This window comes from Tursiops truncatus, chromosome 5 (genome assembly GCF_011762595.2).
Source record: "Tursiops truncatus isolate mTurTru1 chromosome 5, mTurTru1.mat.Y, whole genome shotgun sequence".
Classification (NCBI taxonomy): Eukaryota; Metazoa; Chordata; class Mammalia; order Artiodactyla; family Delphinidae; genus Tursiops; species Tursiops truncatus.
The window spans coordinates 128004471-128031517 of NC_047038.1; the positions used below are offsets into that span (position 1 = coordinate 128004471).

General features: G+C 34.4%; 1 protein-coding gene across 5 annotated transcripts in view; it reads right to left on the reverse strand.

Moving 5' to 3' along the window:
- CCSER1 (coiled-coil serine rich protein 1) overlaps positions 1-27047 on the reverse strand; it is a 1269753-nt gene that overhangs the window by 800818 nt on the left and 441888 nt on the right. For all 5 annotated transcript variants that reach the window (XM_019926423.3, XM_019926422.3, XM_073805586.1 and 2 more), the window contains exon 6: positions 13764-13971. In XM_019926423.3, the coding sequence (XP_019781982.1) occupies positions 13764-13971 (208 nt within the window). The remainder of the gene's footprint in view (positions 1-13763; positions 13972-27047) is intronic.

The following is a 27047-nucleotide window of genomic DNA, read 5'->3' on the forward strand; positions in this document are numbered from 1 at the left end:
TAATCTTCCTTTCTCATCCTAATTTTCATCCAAAATATTTAGAAGTCTGGAATCCCACCTATCCTGTCATTATCTTAACATGTCCTTTTTTTAAATCAAGGACTTCATTTTTAATTTAATCCAACAAACTTTATTCTCTTTACTTCTACAGAAAATTCGACAATGACAATCTTGCCTTTTTTGCTTAAGAATATTCTCCCTCTTCCCCCCACTCTTTTTATGCTCTATTTTCACCAAATCTATACATTATTTTGGAGAGGCTGCATAACAAAGTGGTTAAGAGTATGTGCTCTGAAGCTCACAGTGCCTTGGCTATTTAAAATCCTGACTTAAAATGCCTAACCACTGTGAATCTCAACTTCCTTACCTATGAAACAGAGATGATAATAAGAACACCGTTATCATAGGGCTGTTAGGAAGGTAAAATGGGATAATATTTGTAAATGGCTTAACAATAATGCCTGGTACCCTGTAAGCACTATATATATGCTAATTATTTTATAACTCTGCTTCTTTGCATACCTTACCTCTGTTCTCTTCAGACCCACTTGTTTCTTCTCTTCTCTCTTAACTTTCCCTAACCTTGCTCACTTCAAAAATCACAGAAGGGTAATGAATCACATCAACATTTAAGCACATCTAAGCAAATAAATTAACAAATGTGTAACTTTAGGCATGGCCTTTTATCCTAGCCTCTTCTGTATTGATGACTTATTCAGAGTCAGGTGAATGAGCGATTTGGATAAGACACCACTACTTCAAATCCAACATAAATCAGATCAAGCTCATGATTTTGTCTCCAGAACTAGAAGTTTGAATTTCCTCTTTCAAGTTGAGCAGTGCCATTCTTTCCACTCCCCAGGTTTATAATATCAAAACAATCTTTCATATGTTTTCTCCTCTATCCCTATACAAAAATCAGTCATTAATCTCTTCACTTCACCTACAGCTTTCAGTCTCCTCTCTTTTCCTAGATACCTATTGATGCTGTTCCACTCCACACTCATTACCTCAAACCCGGATCAGTCTAAACTGGTCTTCATCCCCCTCAATAACCTTTCCTCTAGGAAATCCTGCATATTGACAACAAATTAGTTTCTAGTTAGGACTGCTACTTTCAGACACACTTCTGCACAAAGAAATTAGCATAAAATTAACTTAACCTCTTGGCCATTTAAGAGTGAAACCATTCAGGGAGCACTGCCCCTTTCTTAATATGAGTACAAAGCTGTTGAGCCTTTCTGCCACATGCACAGATGACTGTGTAAGAACAAGCAGCTAGTTTCTGTTTTTGATTAATACTGTAAGACTATGTCACTCTCTTGGTGGTCCTCTGGAATAGTACAACAAAGTCCCAGGTTCCCTGTGCAAAAGTCTACTTTGGGCTTGCTTTGTTCTATCTGGGAGCTTGGCTGGTATATTAGTTTTCCAGAGCTGCCATAACAAAATACCACAGACTGGGTGGTTTAAATAACAGAAATTAATTTTCTCAAAGTTCTAGAGGCCAGAAGTCCAACATTAAGGTGTTGGGAAATCAGGTTTCTCCTGAGGCCTCTCTACATGGCTTACAAATGACCATCTTTGTTTGTTCACATGGTCTTCTCTCTGTGCCTGTCCAAGGCCAAATTCCCTCTGTGTGGGTGCATTCCTGGTACCTTTTTTTTTTTTTTTTTTTTTTTTTTTTTAATATAAGGACACCAGTCATATTGGACGAGGGCCCCATCTTTTTGACCTCATATAATTGTAATGACTAAAGCCCCTATCTCCAAATTGAGTCACACTGAGGATTACAGCTTCAATATATAAATTCTGGGGATCTGTCTCTTGAACTGTGCGTGACACCCATAGAAACTCCAGGGTCTAAGATGATTTTATTTTGTAAACACAAGAACCTTGCATACCTCTCTCTTGAGGGCAAGTACTGTCTTCCCTCTTTCCGTCTATCCTTCCTTTCATTATTTCTTTTTGCAGCTTCAGAGACTGTTATTCAGTGAATATTTGTGGGAAAAACTGAACAGAAGACTGTGAGTCTATGTATAAATTGAATTAAAGGGCTTATAAAATAAAATGCCACATAATAATCTATTTGCTTAAAAAAATCTATTGAACTTAAAAAAGCAGTGAGTCATTAAAAAATAAATCCCCTTAAGAAATGGAGGCGCAATTAAATTATCATAAAAATACCTCATTTTGAAAGTGTTTTCCCATTGTGTTTTCCCATTTAAATTTTAAACGCAGGCATGATTATTTCTTTTTTACTAAAATATCACCTATTTGTGCTTCCCTGGCAGTCCAGTGGTTAAGACTCTGCACTTCTAATGCAAGGGGTGCGGGTTCGATCCCTGGTCTGGGAACTAAGATCCCACATGCTGCGTGGTGAGGCCAAAAAAAAACAAATAAAAAAAAATAAAATAAAGTATCACCTATCACAAGCCAAATAACAGTGGTTATTACTCACTGATTGGTAAGTTTCTTTATTCATCCAGATTTCTTACTATCTTGAACTTCCTTCACTTCCTAAACTCTTAGGAGAAATGACAAGGTCCATTTGAACTTGTCCTAATGAAGTGTAAAATAAACTATATCTGAATTTTCCTTTTTCTTTTCCTATGCCCCATCCTACAATCAGTGCTACTTTAAAGAAATATTTTGTATACATTTGGGAATATCAATACTATTTTTTAAATTGTCACAAATGGATCCCATTTTTCATAATGATTTATCATTACTGAGTATTCACTGCATTTCATTCACATTATTTACCTTACAAATACACAGCACACTTTTGGAAAAAAAACCATGATAGTTTGTGTTCCGATGGTTTGTTTTAATATTCAGGGCAGAGTATAAAGAGCATTTCTAAGAAGTTCAACATGGTAACACTTGCTAAACTGATCAATATCACTGATGTCTACAAAATCCTGTTAAAGATAATAAATACAGTCGCATGTAACTATCAGAGAAAAAAAAAAAAACTACAGAATTAGTAGAGTTACTCCTCAAACACAAACAGGAGTAGAGTTCCGGCTCCTGTCCATGTCTCACCCTCAGTAATCTTACAGAAAAACGTTCTGTGGAGCTTGTGGCAGGCAGGCAACTTGACTCACGTTCTACATAGTGTAAAAGCCTCACGTAAGTTTATAATCAGGAGAATAGTTGTTAAACTACCAAGAACAGCTACAGGAGTGATGGTGTTAAGGAAGAGAATTCTCATTACAATAAGATAAGTGAGGATTTCCTTTTGTTTTTTTTTAACATCTTTACTGGAGTATAATTGCTTTACAGTGGTGTGTTAGTTGCTGCTGTATAACAAAGTGAATCAGCTATACATACACATATATCCCCATATCTCCTCCCTCTTGGGTCTCCCTCTCACCCTCCCTATCCCACCCCTCTAGGTGGTCACAAAGCACCGAGCTGATCTCCCTGTGCTATGCGGCTGCTTCCCACTAGCTATCTATTTTACGTTTGGTAGTGTATATATGTCCATGCCACTCTCTCACTTCGCCCCAGCTTACCCTTCCCCCTCCCCATATCCTCAAGTCCATTCTCTAGTAGGTCTGCATTTTTATTCCCATCTTGCCCCTAGGTTCTTCATGACCTTTTTTTTTTTTTTTTTTTTTTTAGATTCCATATATATGTGTTAGCATACGGTATTTGTTTTTCTCTCTCTGATTTACTTCACTCTGTATGAGAGACTCTAGGTCCATCCACCTCACTACAAATAACTCAATTTCATTTCTTTTTATGGCTGACTAATATTCCATTTATATATGTGCCACATCTTCTTTAAAGCTAAATGCTTATTATCCCATGACCAGGATTTCAATTTGATGGGGGCTGCATGATGAGCTGAGAGACTGTGAATATCTGAAGCACTGATGGAAAAACACCATTTCTCTTGGGCTGTGATTTACAATGAAAAGGATGTGTGTGGCAGGGTAGGGAGGAGGAAAGGACTGGGAAATTGTTAAGTCCTGTGTGAGGAGATACTTCATGAGATTTAAAGTGGAGCCCAGGTCACTCCCGCTCTGTTTGGTCAAACAAACCAAGAATTCCCTGAAGGTAGTAAAAATATATGGAACGTCTGAAGGTTAATATAAAAGACAGGGAGAGGTGGGTCATTAAAAGGTAATCTATTCAAGTGATTCTAGTGAAGAAAGCCAGTAAGAGATGATAATAGGATACCAAGAAATTACTCAGAAGTAAGACTGTGAATGCAGACATATGCCCTCATGTGTCTTTTATGAGCATCCTGTTATTTTTTGCAAGGTTTTCAGGATCTTCCAATAGGGCCAAATCTAATTTGCCAGGGAAGAAGCAAATAGACGACAACTACACAGTTAGGGCATTTGCTTTTTGGACATATTTTTAAGACACTTTCCAACCCTGCCTCTCAACCACAACACATACAAATACATTATACTCAACAACCCCCAACACACCTACACACCTGTGCACATGCACACACATGTGTGGGCACACACACAGCTGGCATCCTGGTACCTTTTCCGTTCTCTAATATCGCAATATTCTCAAATCCACACTTGAATTAGTACATCCTGTGACTATCTTTCAACAGTGAATTCTTATATTTGCTGTATGGACAGAGATGTAGATGGTATCTGCAGGATTTTTGCTCCCCAAATCAATGCCAGCAGTTTCTTGGTCTGTGGTCCACAGAGTTATACGTATCCACAATATTAAGTGCTTTTCTGCCCACTGTTCATTACCAAAAAAATGGTTCCCTTTTCTGAAGGTTTCTTGAGAGAAAAAAATGCAGCTTTGGTAGGTACTAAACAATTTGCCAGTAGGATAGATAGTCTTGGATGTCAACTAAGTAAAGAGAAATGTCTGGAAGAAACAATTCAAGAATATTTATAGGTTCCAATTATCTCTCCAGTGGCAGTTAAATTTGACATAGCATCTGCCAAGTCCTTAAATAAAATAATTTTTTTCAAGAATGTGTAGTAAATGAGGAAGCATAGTAATATCAGAAAATGGGCCTTAATATTCAGAATAGCGTTAGGTTTCATAAGCAATAGAGGCATATTGGGACACAGAACTTTCAGCAGATACTGAATTAGACCACACTTTAAATTTAACTATGTGTCCAAACCATGGTAGATGTTCCAAGAGTTACATGAAACAAAGCAATATGCTGACTACGCGCTTTCTGCAAAGCCCTAAATAAGAAATAAATAGCATAATATAACTAAGGTAACTGTGAATTATATTAAATTTCATCCTAGATTACATTATTAAAATAATATTTTAAATCATAAGTTTAAATCTAGACAAAGAGCCGCCTTAAGTGAAAGCGGAATTGTTTGGGGGAAGATAGAGATGAATTAAAATCATATCTTAGGGCTTCCCTTGTGGCACAGTGGTTGAGAATCTGCCTGCCAATGCAGGGGACACGGGTTTGAGCCCTGGTCTGGGAAGATCCCACATGCCGCGGAGCAACTAGGCCCGTGAGCCACAACTACTGAGCCTGCACGTCTGGAGCCTGTGCTCCGCAACAAGAGAGGCCACGATAGTGAGAGGTCCGCGCACCGCGATGAAGAGTGGCCCCCGCTTGCTGCAACTAGAGAAAGCCCTCTCACAGAAGCGAAGACCCAACACAGCCAAAAATAATAAATAAGTAAATAAAATTTTTTAAAAAATTAAAAATCATATCTTAGCTGCAAACGGAAGCTAAGAAAATCACTTCTATAAAATAGACTCCCTTGCAAGAAAATGATTTTAAAACAGACTTTATTTCAGCAAACACTTATGAATATTTCTTAAAAACAAAATTTTGGAAAGATTTTAAAATCTAAAGATAGGTACTATATCTGGATATATTATTTATTCACTGATCTCTATCCAAAATTTACTACACTATGCAGTTTGATCAGAGGTTTAGCAGTATTTAGAAATTCTGTGAACCAGTGAAATAATCTCTGCCACAAACCTGGGGCTTAAGGGCCAGACTATAGCTCTGGAACATGCAAGAAATAGGAACACCAAAATCAAGGGCCAGTTCTAAAGGAAATAAGAATCATGGAAGTGCTATGAAGTTGGAATCAAATCTCAATCTGGGCAACAAGTTGAGAAGTAATGTTAGAATACATTTTTTAAAAGTGGGGTAAGAGAAGAGAACTAATATTTATTCAGAACTTTAGACCTGCCAGATACAATTTAAATCTAATTTTCACAATAAACTTTATAAGAATTTTTATCCTCTTATTCTATATGTGGAAACCTAATGCTTATCAAAGAAACTGAATAAAATAGAATAAAATAACATTGCTGAATTGTAGATCTAAGTAAGATTTGAATTCAGGTTTTGCCTAATGTTAGATCCATGATCATTTTATTTCACTAGTGGTCCTCAGACTTTGTGATAATAAAATAATAACTAATACAAGTTGAGCGTTTGATATGTGTCCAACACTGTTCCATGCATTTAAAACATATTAACATATTTAATATTCTCAACAAACTTAAGTGATATGTTAATATTATTATCTGTAGGGTTTAACTTGCCTAGGATCACTGAGCTAGTAAGTAAAGAGATGGGATATAGACTGTATATTCTGGCTCCTTAAACTAATGCTCTTAACTACACAGTGCGTCCTCATGATACTTGAAGTAGTATCATGATACCTCTCTCTTAAGTAGTATGGGATGACAGGCCCAGAACAAGAACCAAATCTGGTCCACCGCCTGTTTTTGTAAATAAAGTTTTATGGGACTCTAGCTATGCTCATTTGTTTACATCATATATTTGCTTTCTTACTACTACTTAATTGAGTTGTTGCAATACAGTCTATATGGCCAGGACTTTACAGAAAGACTTTGCTGACCCCTAATGAAGGCCATGGATAACAAAACAATATTTGTCTATTTTTGAGGTAAGTGAATAAAATTTTTCATAATAATTCATTACTCTTTTTAAACTCCTCATCTCCTCTTACTTACAGAAGCTCATCTAACCAAGAGAACAAGACAGATGTAGCTATTTGTCGTCACATGTATTTGTCATAAATATGAGTTATTTTGATTTTATTAATAGCCAGCCCACTATACAGAGCTTATTTCACTTTAAAAAACAATAACAGAAAATAATCTATTTAAACTACAATACTTGAAATAGTAAACATCTGTATTCCTATTAGTAAATTTATATTAAAAGTCAATACTAGTTTTCTCAAGGTTTCATTTTCATCAAGGTTAAAATGAAATAGTTAAGGAATAACTGTCCTGCATCTAAATGAGTCACTAGATGTTAAAACGCTTTTGCTAATCTGTGAACACTTTACAGTTTATATTACTCCTAAGCAACTGTATTATGCTGTCTGAATTTGTAACACCATCTTTTATATACTCGGTGATTAAAAATAGGCATTTTCACTGTAGTTAAATATACCTTTGTTTCTGATTTTCAAATCTGAATAAAACACAATTTCTGTAAAAGTGTGTCTCAGGGGAACACAACTGCAGGCTTTCCACAGCATCATTTGCTTAAATGGCTCTCTGCTCTCTCCTTCCCTCCCCCACCAGAAGCACTGAACCCACTAAGCATCCCCTAGAGATCCCTCAGAGTGCCATCTGCTGTATATTTGCTATGTTGCAGCCTGAAATTCTTGATGTGAGATTTAGCCCATCAAATCACACAATAGTATGTGAGTTGTATTACAGCTGAGACATTAATGCTGGATGCAAGAAGAAAATTAAAAGTTAAACATGCATAGCAGAACCACATTAGTGGTTATTTGATTAATTATTGAATATGATTATAACACAAATAACCACATCATTCAGGTACAATGAGGGTGGCGGTTATTGTTAATACAGGGCTGTAGTTTGTTTTTAATAAGTAATAAAATAATACACATGACTGGCAGATTATGTAAGTACTCATACCGGGAAAGAATTCTCTGCCTGATTGTTATACCCTTTCTCTCACTGATCCCACTCCGTTTTTAGTTTGACATCATTGTTTAAATATGAAATGATACACTGATGGCAAAGGGAAGAGAAATACAGAGGAAAATAGCATTGTAGGGGATGGAGTTGGTGTAGAGGGAGCCACTCAGAGGACACACAATTTGGGAAGACTGAGTTTTTTAAGGCAACGTTAAACATATATAAGAAAATATTATGTATATGCAATGATTTTGACAGAAACACATAAGAAAATATACCATGAATATAAAATAAATATCTGCCTTAATTGCACATGTCCACCCCTCCTCAACCACTACCTCTACACATGTAATCTTACCTTGACTACCATGTTTAACATCCCCATACTTTTCAAAATGTATATTCTTTAATAATACTTAATAATTATTTAGCTTTGCATTTTTAAACTCTATATTCTGTATGAATTTATCTGTGACTTGGTTTTTGTGTTGAAAACACTGTTTGTGGGACATGATGATACATGAACATAAAGCATTCTATTACATGAATATACCCGGAGGGAGAGTAATTTGGTACAAGCCTTTGGAAAAACTTTGATATTATCTAGTAGTTTTGAACATGCACTTACGTAGTAATTCTGCTTCTGAGAGAGACCAGATTCTCATGGAGAGATTAACACTTTGCTCAAAGTCATATGTACCTACTGAGATTTGATACTCAAATTTGAGCAGTCTGTCCTAGTACAGACTAGTATATTGTGATCACTATATTAGATTGCCTCTGCAGTATAAATAACAACTTTAGGTAATATAAGTAATACTCTTTAAAGAAAAAAATAATACCTCAGTATGGAGGGTACTCATGTAAGATGAACGTTTGGTCATCATTATTAATTAACCTAATAAAATTTATAATATCCTTCCAAAACTAAGACATGTCTTACCTTAAAACATACTTTAAAAATTTGTTCAGGGCATTCATTTTCACATCCTTCAAATTCATAGACCAATGACTTACAAAGAAATAAACCAATAATTTAATAACTGAGAACAAGCTGGAAAGAGTTACTATTTCTATTTTAGGCTTTAGCTTTATAAATTAATACTTTGTATAGATTGTTTTACATATTGAAATTTCTAAAGCCTGGGAAATATGCTTTTGGAATTAATCAGTAGATTGACAAATCCACTGACTGTTTATCTTTTCTTTTCTTATCATATTTACTTCTCAGCATCATTCCTCAAGTTGGCTTTCTTAAAGCAATGTTTTCCCTTGCTTCTCCATATTACTCTAATACTCTAATTACTCTAATATGGTTTTCAAATTTTCTGAAGCTTTCCTGATTTTTAGTTGTTTTATCAGTTATTGAGAGAAGAGAGTTAAAATCTTCAGCTATGATTGTGAAGTACCTACCTCTTCATTTAGTTCTGTCAGATTTTGCAACATATATTTACAAGTTACATGCATAGGTCATCCACATGTATGACTGTTATGTCTTCCTGATGAACTGACTCTTTTGTGTGTGTGTGTGTGTGTGTGTGTGTGTGTGTGTATATTTTTTTTTCACATCTTTATTGGAGTATAAATGCTTTATAATGTTGTATTATCATTATGAAATGCAGCTCTTTGATTCTGGTGCTATATCTTATCTTTATATCTACCTGACATGGGTAGAGCCACTCTAGTTTTCTTGCATTTGCAGTTTTTGTGGTGTATCTTTTTCCAATTTTTATCTTAAACTAATTTTTATGCAAGCAAAAACAAGCAAATAAACAAAGTAGGTAGCAGAAACTTGGAATTTTATTATTTTCAAAAGATAAATATAAAGAGCAGTCTAATTATTATATTGTTATCTAGATTTACATGGGTAATTGCTTGTTTTTGGTGAATTTCCTCACTTCATGACTCTCCACTGTTGCTTTTTCCTTCTGTAATTATCCATTGTCGGAGTTCCTATTCTACAGGCTTTTCATTTGCTTTTGAGATTTGCTGATAGGAAAATGTTAGTTTATAAGAACGTTGTTATAGATTTTGGAATCATTTCACCAAAATGTGCTAAAAGAAAAAAATCTTTAAGGAATGCCCACCATACAATGATTTATGGTGAAGTTCAAAACACTCCAAATTTTGTCATATATTTATGTATTATATTTAAAAATAAAAGAAATAAGTTTATGTTTAAAATTATCCTTGAAAGTTTCCCATTATTATTTTTTAGAGATAATAAAATTAGTTTGAACTGCTAGATTGTTGAGAAAAAAAGAAAAATGGGTAAGAGCTCTTTATTCAATGCAAACCCAAATGTTTATGTCAACTACCTGAGCTTGTAAATTATATTGATTCTCGAACAAATAGTTCTCTGATTTTCACTAATGTAATTTTATTGTTAGATTCCCCTGATCATATCAACATTTTAAAAATTTGTTTAACATTTATCTAACTTTAAAAAAAATGTCTTATATGATTTAGGAAATTTGCTAGGAACATTTCTTAAACATAAATTAAAAAGGCAAGCATGGGCTTCCTTGGTGGCGCAGTGGTTGGGAGTCTGCCTGCCGATGCAGGGGATGCGGGTTCACGCCCTGGTCCGGGAGGATCCCACATGCCGCGGAGCGGCTGGGCCCGTGGGCCATGGCCGCTGGGCCTGCGCGTCCAGAGCCTGTGCTCCGCGGCGGGAGAGGCCACAGCAGTGAGAGGCCCGCGTGCCACAAAAAAAAAAAAAAAAAAAAAGGCAAGCATGTTGGGTGGAGGGGCATTGCAAACAATCTTGGATAAACATTCTTATTAGCTGTTATCTTACTAGAAACTATGCACTGCATCTAAAATCCCTTCCCAGTAGTCTTCTTGGTCAGTTACCGAACAGTACAAACAAATTCTATAATAAGAGAATAACAAAAAGAGAACAGCGCAAACTGAAAGGAAACATCAAAACAAAAACTATTTCTACAGATATTGTATTAAATATTGTCTTCTTTTACAGGTAATGGAGTTATGTGAAAAAGTTAACAAAAAAGGAAGAAAAATTTATATAGTTCTCCCTTGCTGTAGTCACTTTTATTAAAAATCACTAATATGAAAAAATAAAGTGACAACAGAATTTCTTAGGGCCCAAAGCCAGCCTTTTTTTTTTTTTTTAAATAAAGAAATTGATATTTGGGGTTGTCATAGCAAATGATCTCCAAAGAAGGGGGATAAAATTGACAGTGTGAGCTTCCATTCAGATTATTCACACTTGACCTATCTAAGAATTAAAATCTAAGATGGCAACAGAGTAGCATTAGGAAAAATCTCAAATAGGAGTGGTTTCCAGTGTGATACACTAAACTCATTAATGACTTTTTTCATCTTAAAAATAAAATAATTGGGATATTCTGCAGTTAAAAATTATCTGTAGTGGGAAGCAGCAGCATAGAACAGGGAGATCAGCTCGGTGCTTTGTGATGACCTAGAGGGGTGGGATAGGGAGGGTGGGAGTGAGGCTCAAGAGGGAGGGGATGTGGGGACATGTGTATGCATATGGCTGATTCACTTTGGTGTACAACAGAAACTAACACAGTATTGTGAAGCAATTATACTCCAATAAAGATCTATTAAAAAAATTATCTGTATACACAGGTGGACTACTAAGCATCATAAAAATAAGTTAATAGAAATAAACTCTATTTGTCTATGTTAAAAAAGGTATTATTAATCTAAAATGAATAGCTGGAATTAAATTCAGCAATGAAATCTGAATTGCCATTTAAAAACTCATGGCTTAGAGAATATTTTCTTTAAAGGCACCTATTATGAATATCATTTTTCTAGAAGAGATGTTAATGCTAATCATATAATAGTATTGCTTTTCTTGCTGACCATAAAGAGTAAGACCCCCTGATCTCTGAATGGGCTTAACAAACAGATGTAATTATTGTTCATTTTACATTAGCTTTAAAAGTCAATTCTCTTCAGTTTCTTCAAATACTCTTTAATGAAGAAAAACAGATAGAAATATAAAAACAATCTCAGTATTTTCTGAATATTGACTTTATAGTGAATATCACTGCATATTTTTAAATTATAAAATTAAGTACATAAGAAAGCCCCTTGACTCTTCCTGTCAGTTTTTCCTACTTCCTTTTACTTTTTTGATTTTTTTTAAATTAAAATCCAGACCAAAGAGAGAGGTAGAAAACTGAATACTTGACTGTTACAGACTTTGAGATTAATATCTTTTAATATAACAGCTATTATTAAGTTTGCGTTGTTCAGAGAGGTTCAGACTACATGTCAAGCAAAAGGTCAGGAAGCCTGGACTGGTGCAGACAGAAACACTTATGTTGTCAATATAGAAACCACATAGTCATACATATAGCGGTGTACTGGTAAATATTTAACAACAGCTCTCCAAAATTTAAAAGCCCTACCTTGCATTGTTTGCCAATTTCTGTGGCATAATATTCCCGTGTGGCTGATTTCAAGCTAACAAAGTGACATAAATGAATGCACATTAGCTATTATATAGTATTTCTACATATAGATCCAATAGATGTAAATAAGCTCACAAGTGTAATTAATAGTAAAATATAGTAAAGTTATTAGGAAATGTAGAGATTTCAGTACTGATTACCCTTTTAAAAATATGATTTGTTTCATTATAAGTGTATATAATTTAATTTTTTTAATGCCTGTGCTTAACTGTCAGCTCATAAAATTCCTGAAATTCTAACAATGATCAAGTATAAGCACACCACTCCTACACACCACTGCATAGACACAAAGACCACCCCAGAGATATAAACTGGTTTGGGATGCAGAGATCTCTTCCAGTTATTACTTTAATAGCTGACAGGAATACATGACTGGATGCCCCTAATAGGCTATGACAATCACTTCTCTTAAATTCCCTTCTCTCTCCCTGATTCATTTCTGGCCTCTAGTGGTAGCCACTAGTGTTGTTATTATTGTTTTTATCAGTGTTAGAAAAGGAAATATCAGTGGTCATCATTGTAAGTGAGTTATAATACTACTCATATTAAATAGTTGTATTTTTCTGTTCTCACACTATTTATGAACATCCCTTATCAATAATGAGAAATCAGTTAAACGATAATAGGACATGATAAAATGCCACTGAATTGAGAGTCAGAAATCTCAGGCTGTTGTTCCGAGTTCACACCCACTAGAGGAAAGTCATTTAAAATTTTGGTCCCCTCATTTTACATCTTTGAAATAATATTGTTTACACTTTTTACAGAAATCCTCCAAAGAAAATAACTGTTGCAATTATAAAAATAAAACCATAACATACTTGAATCCTAAAGAATGGCTGATTCTTGGACATAAAGATGAAAGACTCCACTGCGTATTTTCCTGCCTAGCTCATCATCTAACTGGGCATAGACTGAAAGAGGGCACCTGGAGTCAATGGGCAAAATCAATCAAACATTCAGATGAAATTTTACTAGATTAATTGTTATTGGAACAAAAATGACTAAATAAACTACTTTTATGGTATCATATAAAGTCTCAGTATCATTAAAATGAAGTCCAGTTAATAGGTCTCTCAATAGCTTTTTAAAAACATAACAGCTGATGCCCATTTCTCTTTATCTGACTTTTCCCAGACTTGGTATCAATTTATTCTTTTTTAATTCCTTCACAGAATCTTAGAATTTTGGGGAAGAGTACCTTATAAACAGAACTACAAACCCTTTATTTGACATATGAGAAAGGCTAAGTTCCACGAGGATACCTGACCCCTGCCTAGTGTTATGCAGTTAACTATTGATAGAAGCAGGGATTAACCAGGTCTACAGACTTCACTATCTACCAGTACTGAAAACATTAATCTTAGAGCAAACCATTACCTCTTGTAGAACTCTTTTCATCTTTAATAATAATGTCTTGACGGCTGTGCAGTCCTGTAGCATCAGTCTGAATGGCAGAGAATCGATGCCTCCATTTTCTTCCACACCTGGCAGGGGCCAATCTGCAGATGGACTGCTGGGCGTTCCCCTGATATGGGGACACCTGGCTTCCTGATCAATCTCTTTTGTTAATTTCAGGGAAAGGTTCCTAACAAGAAAAAAATGAACAAAAATTACTAGGTAGTATATTCAGAGCAGTATTTTCCAAGCTGTTGATCAATGTCAGTAGTGAGCTAGAAAAAACTTCCTTGTGACTCTCATTATTTCTTCACATTAGTCTTTGGAAATTCTGAAACTTTCTGTCAAAATTATGAAGTTATTTGTCAATTTTATATATAGTGGTAATAAGGTTCAATGACAATCACTATTTTAGAATGTGATTTTTTTCCCCAACTGGAATTTATTTTATACATGATAACAATGGGTTTACACTTATTTAACTCTTTTAAAAATGTTGAAATTCAAAAGTAATCACTGAAAGAGAAATTTCATATAGATATTTTCTGAAAATATGCTTAAAAATTAACTGGAAAGAAAAGATTAAGAAACCAAAACTTGGGATAAAAAATTTTGGTAATTATTATTTTAAATTACTAAATTAATCAATTGTGGATTCAACCATTTTGTGGATTAAGAAAGACTAGTATGCATAGGATTTTATGTGAAAATAGTGAAATAACTGTGAGATGCATAACTTCATATGTAATTAGCATGCTTATCAAATAATTAAATTTTTAGCATAGTAATGTGTGGAAAATATTTTATTGATTACTTGATATAAACAATTATTTTTAAATACTGCATTTTGAAAATAACACGCTTATATTGAAGGTATATATAAAGAAAAGATATTAAGATTAACAATTTTCCAAATATGCCTATGAGGCAGATATAAAAATAGTATGAAAAGAGCAGCCTATGAAAATAGTCATTTTTAATGAGTTTTTCTAAATTTGTTTCCATTCATTAAAACTAATGGGCCTAAAATAAATAAATAAAAATAAAGGGGCTTCCCTGGTGGCGCAGTGGTTTAGAGTCTGCCTGCCGATGCAGGGGACACGGGTTCGTGCCCCGGTCCGGGAGGATCCCACATGCTGCGGAGCAGCTGGGCCCGTGAGCCATGGCCGCTGAGCCTGTGCGTCCGGAGCCTGTGCTCCACAACGGGAGAGGCCACGACAGTGAGAGGCCCGCGTACCGCAAAAAAAAACCCAAAACTAATGGGCCTATACAATAATGGCAATACTATAACATAGCTCAGGCTATTTATGAAACTTATGCTCAGTTTCAATAGCTTTTACGTATATTATTTACTGAAGTATATGACGAGGTCACTTGGCAACCTAAATTGAGAAAAAACAGAGTTGCCTTGGAGCCTGCCACCAAGGTCAGGCAACGACGCAAATAAAAAAATACGTCCTTGGTTAATTTTATCCAAATCTGATTATTCACAAATAGTATAACAATTTATAAAGTATCGGATAATTAGCAAAGAAACACATTTTTGGATCACACAATTGTTGACTTGTCTTCATGGGTATATTCAAGATCACAATTGTTATTTGAAGTGATCGTATTAATTACTATCCCCACTTCACATTTACAATGAAATAATAAATAAATAGTCATAGCTAACATTTTTTGAGGATTGACTGTGGGCCAAGTACTGTGCTAACCACTTCATGTGTGTTAATTTATCCAAACCTTGAACAAAACCAAGAGGTAGCTATAATGAGTATCTTCATTTTACATATGAGAAAATAGGCCCAGATAAGTAATTTTTCTCAAATTAAAATAGCTATTAAGAAGTTGACCTGAGATGAACCAACCTAAGTACATAAGCAGGATAAGATTTTTTTTTCCTACCAGCCATTTAACATGCATATATATACAATAATTAATGTATCTCAGGTAGTCCTGTAAGGACTTCATATATGCTAAACCACTTAATACTCATACAACTCTTTGAGGTATTAAAATCCCCATTTCACAGTTGAGGGATTTGAATCTCAAAGAAGTTAAGGTACATGCTGATGGCAATACAGCAAACAAGCAACAGAGCAGAGATTTGAACGCAGGCAGTGCACTCGAGCTCTTAGTCACAAGATTCTGCATCTCATAAACAAGCAAGCAAATGAACAAAAACAAAAATTGAAAAAAATAAAACATACCTATAATTACACAAAGCATCATTTATATTTTCATTTTTAAAATATACTTTCATGTGGCTTAATATCATCAAAACAAACAACCCAGTCAACAAATGGGCAGAAGACCTAAATAGACGTTTCTCCAAAGAGGACATACAGATGGCCAAGAGGCACATGAAAAGATGTTCAACATCACTACTTATTAGAGAAATGCAAATCAAAACTACAATGAGATATCACCTCACACCGGTCAGAATGGCCATCATCAAAAAATCTACAAACAATAAATTCTGGAGAGGGTGTGGAGAGAAGGGAATCCTCTTGCACTGTTGGTGGGAATGTAAATTGATACAGCCACTATGGAGAACAGTACGGAGGTTCCTTTAAAAAACTAAAAATAGAGCTACCATATGATCCTGCAATCCCACTCCTGGGCATATATCCATAAAAAAACATGCACCCCAATGTTCACTGCAGCACTGTTTACCATAGGCAAGACATGGAAGCAACCTAAATGTCCATCGACAGAGGAATGGATAAAGAAGATGTGGTACATATATACAATGGAATATTACCCAGCCATTTAGAAAGAATGAAATAATGCCATTTGCAGCAATATAGATGGACCTAGAGATTGTCATACTGAGTGAAGTCAGACAGAGAAAGACAAATATTGTATGATATCGCTTATATGCAAAATCTAAAAAGAAATGATACAATTGAACTTATTTACAAAACAGAAACAGATTCACAGACTTAGAGACCTGTGGTTACCACGGGGGAAGGGATAGTTAGGGAGTTTGGGACTGACATGTACACACTGCTATATTTAAAATAGACAACCAACAATAACCTACTGTACAGCACAGGGAACTCTGCTCAATATTATGCTGCAACCTAAATGGGAAAAGAATTTGAAAAAGAATAGATGCATGTATATGTATAACTGAATCACTTTGCTGTACACCTGAAACTATCACGACATTGTTAATCACCTATACTCCAATATAAAATAAAAAATTTTAAAAATAAATATATTTTATTAGACATGACTGATTCATTTTAATTATATACAACTTGTAGTGAGCTATACGATCATTCTTAAAGGTTTTTATTTTAGTGTCGAAGACCAATAGGAAAATAAAATATAAAAGTTAAAATTCACAGCACAAGTAACACTATTTTAGTTATAGTAGAATTTTCAAAGATTTATCAGGTTTAAGTTGTGAACTTGCCTGGTGTCTGGCACATATTAAGCTGACTCAGTAAATAACTGTATAATTGAAGTTGAACAAATGAATACAGTAATGCATAAATGAACAAAACAATTCTTTGTAATAATCTATGCATACAACTCTCATTTGTACACAGACATTTTTCTGGAAGGTGAATTTTTATGTAATGCAGGGCTGCCACCCACGGTTCCAAATTTCCCAGCACTCTTACAATAAAATAAACTAACAATTTTATAATTCCTTTTAATTAGATTGCTGTTTCTTTGAACCAGCAAACCTATTTGTCCAATTATGTATCTAAACATCAGTTAAGACTGAAAAAGGTTTCACAAACCACACCAGTGTGAAGTTCTGCAACTAATTTCAGGAAATTACTGAGATTCTAAGGATTACATTTTAGCATTTACACAACTAAGGATCACTGCTGTTTCAGATAGTTACGAATGGACCATACGCAGAAATGTACTTAGAAGATAAAATTAGCCATTTGTTTTACACTTCAAAAGTTTGGATCTATCCTTAATTCCAACAAGAAAGAGAATGATGGCATTATGTCACAGTTATGGAAAATATCCACATTGTGTCCAGCAGAGCAACAGCGGCTGGTGTTGCAGAGATTAATAGGACTCTGTCACTGACCTCAAGAGGCTCACCATGAACATTAACTGCTTAATAATTGATACCAAAAAATAACAGCTAATATTCTTTCCCATATGGAAAACAAATCCATTTATTTCTACATGAAAAAGAGTGGGCTGCAACACCACAATAATCAAAACCATTCTTCATTAGGTTGAGTCAATTAGTAAAATGGGCTGTTAATCAGGTCTGCTACTCAGCTGCACAGGCCGGCACAGGTATCCTAGTCTATATTTATGGTCATTGTATTTCTGATTGATTGGTGCCTGGGGAATTACAATTATTAAATATTTTGAATACTAATGTGTTTAACAATAGACTATGATTGGGCCAAAAATACCCATGTGTCTCTGGGCAAATACACCTAAAAAAATCCATCCCTGTAATTGATAAGAAAAGGAGAAAAGTCTCTAATATGAAGTCATAGTTTCCCCTGGCACAGACAACCCATAATAAGGCCGGGAGGGTAGAGCAAGGTTCAGGTGCTCTCCTGTTCCTGCATTAGCAGGGCTCATGAGATGATGCAATTCATGTACTTCAGGATATATAGCTCTCTGTCTGCCAACACTCTGAATTATTATTGTCCAGAAAACTGAAGAAATGTGCTTTATATCAAAACAGATAGTCCGTTCACTTCACACACACACACAAAGGGTAAGATACTGAAGCCCGATACAGTGGTTCATTAATCACCATAACTACTGCAAACAAAAAACAAAGACAATGTAATCTCCACTGAGCACATCCATATACACTTCACCCTCTCTGTATCATCTCCATGAATCTTTGCTAGAATTGCCCAGTAATATTTTCACTTGCCTTGTTGATGAGAAATGCCAACCAAGTCTTTATAATTGAAAATTTAGTAACATTTAGAGAGTCAAATTGAGACTTATGGGCCTTTCTTAGTCTGTACGTTTTAGATAATAAAGCTTTTGTGTAAAATTGACAGCAAAATTCATAAATGTTACATTAAATATATTCTTGAAAGTTTCAACTTGAGAAACTGGAGAGTTTCAACTGGTATTTAAAACGTTTGACTCAAACTACTATGGTGAATTGGCTCTGTACTTTTGTCACTGGGATCCTTTGTGTGAAAGAAATTTTCTACCAAGCTAGTTCAAAAGTTCTGCTGCAATTCTATTTTTAGTATGACAGATAAGTTTAATGGGAAAATATATATCTTGACATAAACTATACAGTGGTTAAAGAATTTTTCCTTACCAGGAAGAGAAAATAAAAGTATTTTCCTTATTTTTTAATCATTTGGTTATAACTAGAACTATCATTTGGATACTGAGATATTTTCTTCCCACCCATATGTATTCTTCAATCATTTGAAAACTTCCCAACATAATGGCCCAAATTACTAACAAAATGCAAGAAAATGTCAGTTGCAAAAGATTGATGCTCTTACCTGTCATAGGAGCTACTCCTTATTTAGTGTACTGACACCTTTCATGAGAGCAAATATCTGTGGTCATTAGGGATCGCAATGATTTACACTTTATAATGTGCCTAGGATTTCTGAACTAGATTTCCAAGGAATGAAAAGTAAAAGTAATCTCCATTTGTACAGCATAATAAATAAGCATATGTATATAACTGCCTTCCAAAGCTCCATTAAGTAGATTTGAAGAAAATAATATTGTGTTTTTAAAAACCACACTTTGGGAAACTTATTGTTATTTAAACCTCATTTCAAAAAGGCCCAGATTATTTATGGTAAATTAAATCTTAGCTTTGAATAATTCTAAGACAGGCATGAAGGTATAAATCTATATTCATGAACTGGCATCCCAGAACCTAATAAAAAAATGTTTAGGGAACTAACTACAAAAAGGCTTGGTTGATGAATATACTATGTATGTTTCTTATGTTTTCTTTCAAAATATATGGTTTAACTGGAAGTGTCATCTTAGGAAAATACTTGTATCTCAAATTATATTATAATTGGATATTTATATTATAATTGGATATTTCTGGAAGGGATGAAACCAGCATCCATCCTTCCACAGGAGGATAGTGGTTATAAGAACGTGTTGATATTTTACATTTACATATGAATTTACATATGAGGAGGATTTCACTAGTAGCTTAAGTGACGGGTATAAGAAAGGCAAGATATGGGGAAAGGTAAGATAAAATCCAAATACCTTAACACAACCAACAAGGTTCTCCATAATCTAGCAACTGTCTGCCTCACCACACTTCATCGGCTAACAACTACCTCCTTGTTTTTTAAGTTCCAATCACACTGCTCTTCATTCAGGCCCTGAAACGTGCCAAGCTCCAACCTGCCTCAGGAACTTTACATATGTTCTTCTATCTGCATGAAAAAGTGTCGCTTACCCACCTTCCAGATCTTGCCTTAAAATACATCACTTCTTCAAGGAAATCTCCTTTGCATCTCATATCAAAAGAACAATCAAATTTAGTGCTACAGAAAGCATTATAGATCTAGTTTAACATTCCTATTTAATATATAAGGAGCTCAAACCTAAATTAATTTTCTAAGTGTCACACAGCTAGAAGGTGTACAATTCCAGTCTCCTGACTTGTAGTCCAGTGCTCTTTTCTTCATACTGCATCATCTTTTTTTTTTTTTGCATCATCTTTTAATAGGGTTAAAATTTTAAATATACTTGTATTTATCTATGTTATTTTCACTGACGCTACAGTAGTAAAATATTAGGTTACGATCTTAGGGAATAAGATTAAATAGTAAGGACTCCTATTCCCTACAACAGTTAGAATTTCCTTCTCCAAAATTTTCAAGAATGTAGATATTCTATGAATGTAAATCTACTCATACAAACTTTGAAAGTAGTTGTTTAATCATAAAAAGAAATGACTGAGTTGATTGCCTTTGTTTAGCAACTTTTCTCCATGCCATTAATGTCATCCATGTTTCTCCCTGCCATTCTCTACTTTTGTTTTCACATATCATTTAAGATCCAGTTTAAAGATCATTTCTGTAACAAAAAGAATTAGAATTGATAAATATAGAGATGAACGTAGTACAATAAAGTTCAGCAAAGAGCGACTCAAATTATTGTTTAAAAACTCCCATGTTCACACATATAAAGATATACAAAATCTGTGCACATGTATACATTTTTCACTTTGCAATTACTCATTTAATTGTAGATATTGTAAGTTTTAATTATGCTATGATTGAATTAATAGTGTAATCATTTTTCTTTGCCAGAGCACTCAAGCTGTCAGAAAGTTGAGGGCACAGAATTATCAAAAATATTTTATATAGATAGAGATCAAATTTTAATTTATTGTCCCCTGATATTACAGAAGTGATTCTCAATTTAGAAAACCTCATAAACTGGCTGGTCTTCCTGTGTCTAACAGATAATCAATCAAATATTTTTTAAAAAACTTAAGTTCCTTCTCTCTAGTCTTCCAGGCAATTCATCATGTAAACAACGTCAATTCTCTGATATGTTTGCAGACTCCTATCTTCAACATTTTCCTTATTTTACACTTCTCTATTCTGGGGGTCAGGAAAATTTTCCCACCCTCTCATCCACCACTCCATGGAAGTGATTTCATTTGGAAAATTTTGAACTATACAAGGAAAACAAATTAAAGTCAAACAAAATCTGATCTCTGAGAAGTAATTATCTCACTATGATACCAAAGAGCTTTTTAAAATAGTTCAATTCCACTGTAGTAAACTGTTATTAAATTTACTTTCAAATGCATTTATAAACATGAAAATCATCTAAAAATGGGAAAGAGTTTTACTATATTATTTTATAGTTAATGTCTTGATTGGTGATGGAATTCTATAAATATATTTTAGACACTTGGCATCTTCTATAGTTATCTAAGATACATATTTTATAGTTACCTATTTGGTGTACTTTATATATTATAATTTATATAATTTACATATTATAATTAATTTAAGATTTTTTTAGTGAAAGAAATACACAATTTATTATTTTATATTTGCTTTGAAAAAATAATCTTTTTTTTTAAAGTCACAAATTCAAGCTCTAATATGACTTGCCTTACTATGAAACTTCTTTCTTTTTTTTAAACGAATTTTTTTCAGCTATAAGAGTTTCATATTTGTAGGGTAATAGAATCAGTAAAATGAGAATCATCACTTTTAGAGATGTAAATTATATTTTAGAAAATAATTTTTTCCCAATACTACTTATTGCCTGCCCTTTTCCCTTCAATATCAGGAGAATAAGTCACAAAAGTACCAAGGTCTTGCTTCACATCCATATCATGGAGGGAATGTGATTAATCTTTCAGAACCAAACTATCACTATAAAACCCATCCTATTTCATTATCGCATAATATATTTAGAAGTTAATGTCATCATTTTAAGAATTTGTATGTAAAAGTCTCCTCTTATGACCATTTAAGGAGAGCACACAATGGGTTTTTAGATATAATTTATAAGAAAATTTATAAAAAATATGTAACTGATATTTGCTTACAATAATTTGTATTACATCAGAACATTCTTAAAAAACACAACAAAACTATAGAATGTCTTCAATTTGCCTCTAGGTATCTAAGTAACCTTTACAAAATGCAATTTTTTACAAATATTGCAGCTAGGGTCTATTACAATAAAAATTCTGATATAATACATACCACTGAAGATATGCTAAAAGTTAATACAACCTACAGTCAATTACATAGCTTTAAAAGACTTTTCTATGCCCTTCACCTTTTTAAAATATTCAAGATCTGGCAAACTAAGTGTAATAAGTATTAGCCATGAAAGTATAATATAGGAAGTAGTGTTTCCAAACAGAAAATCAATTCTTGTGCTGTAACTTGACATAAAGGCAATACCTAAAATTACTGGCATAATACGTAGCGGCAAGGAAACTGTAAAACTCCAATGCTTTTCAAAGCTAAAAGAATTGGAGATTTTGACTTTGAGTAAATCTTTAGAACCACAAAACTTTATCAGTTTGAGAAAGATTAGTAAAACCTCCATCACACTTATCAACCAAATTTCCCAGATTCCATTCTTGAGGTAACGAAAGGCACTGTGATGGTCTACATTCAATTTCAACTAGAAAAGTAAAATTTTCCGTATTACCCAAAATCAAGAATTTCTAAATATCTTGTCAAACTCACTCCTACATACACAAAAAGCACCTGGGCTTACTTTTAAATACATGAATTCCAGGGGTGTATCTCCAGCCCACTGTGCCACTCGCCTTAGTAAGACAAACAAAACACGTAGTGTAATAGCAGAATAGGTTAGACGTATCTTATCGCACTCACTGGATATGATTTTCCCCAGGATATATGTGAGTTTTGACATAATGTGGCTCATTTATACTTATCCTTTAAGCCTGGGTTAGTGCACCCTCTCTCCCAGGAAATCCTCTCCAACCCTTCCGGCTACCTCAGGCTGCACTAGCTGTCTCTTCCTTTTGGTCCAGTAACACCGAATAAGGTGACACTCTCCTTCCGTGAGCCTTATATGTCCAAGTCGCTGTTGAATAAGTTAATATATGGCAATTTCACATACACTAAACACGTGTGCTAAGAATTCTACCTTATGAATCCTAAATAACGGGTTTACATATTGCAATTTCCCATGGATCACTTTCCAGATTTATCTTTGAAGCTTTACCTAGGCAAAACTATTTAAGGTAGTCAGTACGTTATGGGTAGATACAGAAAGAAGTAGAACTAAAACAAGTAGAATTAAAACAACAACTATGACAGAAATAACCATGATAAAATGATAGAAACTCATGTGGAGTATGAATATAGATATCAAGTACCATTGTCCCTCAGTATCTGCAGGAGATTGGTTCCAGGACAAAGGACGTGTATCAAAATCCATGTATGCTCAAATTCCACAGTCGGCTCTCCAACTCCATGAGCTCCATATCCCAGGATTCAATCAACACTGGATCATGTATTATTTGGGATCCTGGGTTGATTGAATCTGCATATATGAAACCCACGGATATGCAGGACCAACTATACATTTACTGAAAAAAAAAATCCATGTATAACAGACTAGCACGGTTCAGACCCGTGTTGTTCAAGGGTCAACTGTAGTTGCACGAGAAGAAAGTGTAACTGAATTTTCATAGCTTCTGGGTTTAAATTTAGGTCCTCCTAAGAAGGAAGATTCTTGTTCTTGGGGAGAACTATTTTATGTAATATAAAGTTATAGTGGAGGTACAATTGTTGGAATGAGAAAACCTCATTTTTAATAATATAGAAGACAATGTGTAGTATCCCACTTATTTTGAAGATTATTCCTACTAAATGAAAAGTACATAATTAGGTTCTAGCCAATAAGCTGTCCCAAAGTCCTAATTCTAGAAATTAAGTGGCTTTTGGAATCGTGAGTACTGAAGAGTTACAACTTTGTGCCTAAAGTAAGATTAAGAAAAATTAGAAAGTACCTGGAGATTAACTGGATATCAATAAGTAAATATTGTTTTCTCCAATTACCAGTTGTAATTATATCCTAAATTATATCACCTTTTAAGATACTGAACAGTCAATTATGATATTATATACAGTTTGGATTAGTGGAATACAAGGTCACAGTCCAGCCTCTTGATGGTCAGTTTGAATTGCAGCTGCAGTGCACAGTAACTAGAACACAGCTGTCCTGCAAACGCAGTCCTATTAGAGATTGCCCGCATGTGACATAAAACACAGGTATAGATTTGGGGGCTAAAAAGTATAATTGCTTTTTATTTTTAGCAAAATATTAATGATCAAATGTGTTTTAAAAAACTTATATTCAGCATAATAATAGCTGAATAATCCTAGTAAAGACTCCAGCTAACTTTACAACTGTATTCCTTAAACATTCATTCATTTGTCCATTCTTTCAATAATTATCTATTGAGCACCCGTAATACCTATTCATGTCCTAAGAAATAAGATTTGTGAAATCTTATAGTAAATAGTTTTCTTGGAAGATGTTTAGATGGCTTATTAAAAAACTGTCTCAAAACAGGTGCTGAATTTAATTCAAATGTCTATGTTAAACATTATAATAATAAACATTATGATAGTAAAAGCACACTATCAACATGTAGAACCATCAAATGGTGCTGATTCTAAACATGTAGTTTTTTTGTAAACAATAGCAAACTTAACCATGAATGGACAAGAAAGAAAAAGGTGTCAATCTTCTTTTCTCTCTGAAATGGAGAACCACTGTACTTGGTACAAATAGCAGGCCAGATTATTTGTGTAAATGAAAAGCATATAGCACCATTTATACATAATTATACATCATAGAACTGTCAAGGTATAAATATCTGTTGCAAGGAACAAACAAAAAATCCTTGAGGCCGGTAAGAGAATCTGAGGCTAGACCTTGAAAGGACTGACATAAAGACAGAGTGTCATAGCTGAACTGATTTAAATGCTTCAGTTTAAAGTAGCTGAATTACCTTTCCATTATTCATCAGTATAGCACGAACATAGACAAACAGTAATATAAACATGATATGTGGCTATAAATCAGAAGGTTAGATAAGTCAGAAGCTGCAAAATGTTTTAGGTTTCTGTTGATGAATCTTTTCCTAACTCCTGTCTGGAAGACACACTTAGATTGTTGGACTCTGTCTCCAATATATTCCTCTTTGAATGTTATCTCAGTTTCTTTCTTCCTATGCTGAAGTGTACTCGACATTTAAAACCAGATAACGGTGGGTGCTGGTGGCATAGGATGGTTTCTCTTTCACACAAGCAGCAGAAACACAGATTGGTATCAATGTTCAATTGTCTTTGAAACAGAGACGAGGATGAAAAAGAAAATACCCAGCCCTTTTTTTTTTCACAACCAAAGAAGAGCTGATAAAAGAAAACCTCCATTTTGCTCTTTCCTCTCCAGAGACAACTACCCATTTAAGGAAGTATAACAGGAAAAAAAATTCCTCAGAAAGAAATGAAGTTCCATTCCTAAAACAAGTCTTCCCAAAATGACTGTATTAAGTTGCTTTATATCTACTTTTTTTTTTCTTCTTTATTTTTGGCCACGCCGTGGGGCATGCAGGATCTTAGTTCCCAGACCAGGGATGGAACCCGTGCCCCCTACTTTGGGAGCACAGAGCCATAACCACTGGACTGCCTGGGAAGCCCCTATACCTACTTTGCAATGCCTGAAAAAAAAAATGTTTTCTTTAATGAGCAGTCTGAATTGTGTTCTAAATTGTCACCTTTTAAGATATTTTAATAGTCAATTATGGTATTACTAATCTACAGAGGAGGAATCTAAGATGCAGAGACTGAACAGGATGCAAATAGCAAAACTGGGCTTTAAATTCAACAATTTTGGCTCCAGGGTCTGTGTCCTAATCCGTTTGCTCCCTCCAGAGACAGCTGCTTGGCAAAAAGTCAATGAGCTCACTAAGCCAGGCTCTAAAGGTCATAAATACGTATTGATTGGAAAATATAAGCTAATATTACTTCAGAGTACTTTCGATGATCTTTCTAGCTCTTTTTCATCTAAAACATTTTTTATCTTATTCTTCAATAGTTTCATAGAAGAGTAGGATATTATACTATAATAATTTATATTGGGAAATTTACCTGAAAACAATTTTGTTTTTTAAAAAAGTTTCCTAGAATCACTGCAGTGAACAATTTGGGGATATTTAAAGTCGAGTGCCTACGATCCGAAGGAGGCATTACTGGAGCACTGTTATAAAATGAACTATTAATATTCTTAGAGGCAACTTCTTAGAAGTTGGTCATAGTAGTGTTAGAATGGACTCTTTTTTCTTCTTATGTGAACGTATGTTGTTTTTTTTCTTGCACAATAAACAAATTCTTCCCCTTTCTTTGCTAAAATATGCCTTCATTTTCCTTTGAGAAAGTCCCTCCTCTCCCCCATGATTGCATGCAATCTTGATGGGATTGCTAAGCAAGGTCCCCTTGTCTCTTCTTTTGTGTGGTCACATAATTTGGCCTACAAACAAACTCTGGTGGTCTCCAGAAATATGAATCTTGAGCAACACAGCACAGGGACAGAAAACCACAGTAGCCAACTTATTCTAATGGTGGAGCCTTGAAGAGATTACCCATTCATTCCTGAAACCCAGGGCCAAATGCACAGGCTTGCACCTTCTACAGTCACACAGGATCTGGTTCTTAGAAGGCCCTACATTTGGTTTAATGTTCTGCTACTACTAACTGGAAAGTCTCAATTTTTAAACAAGGA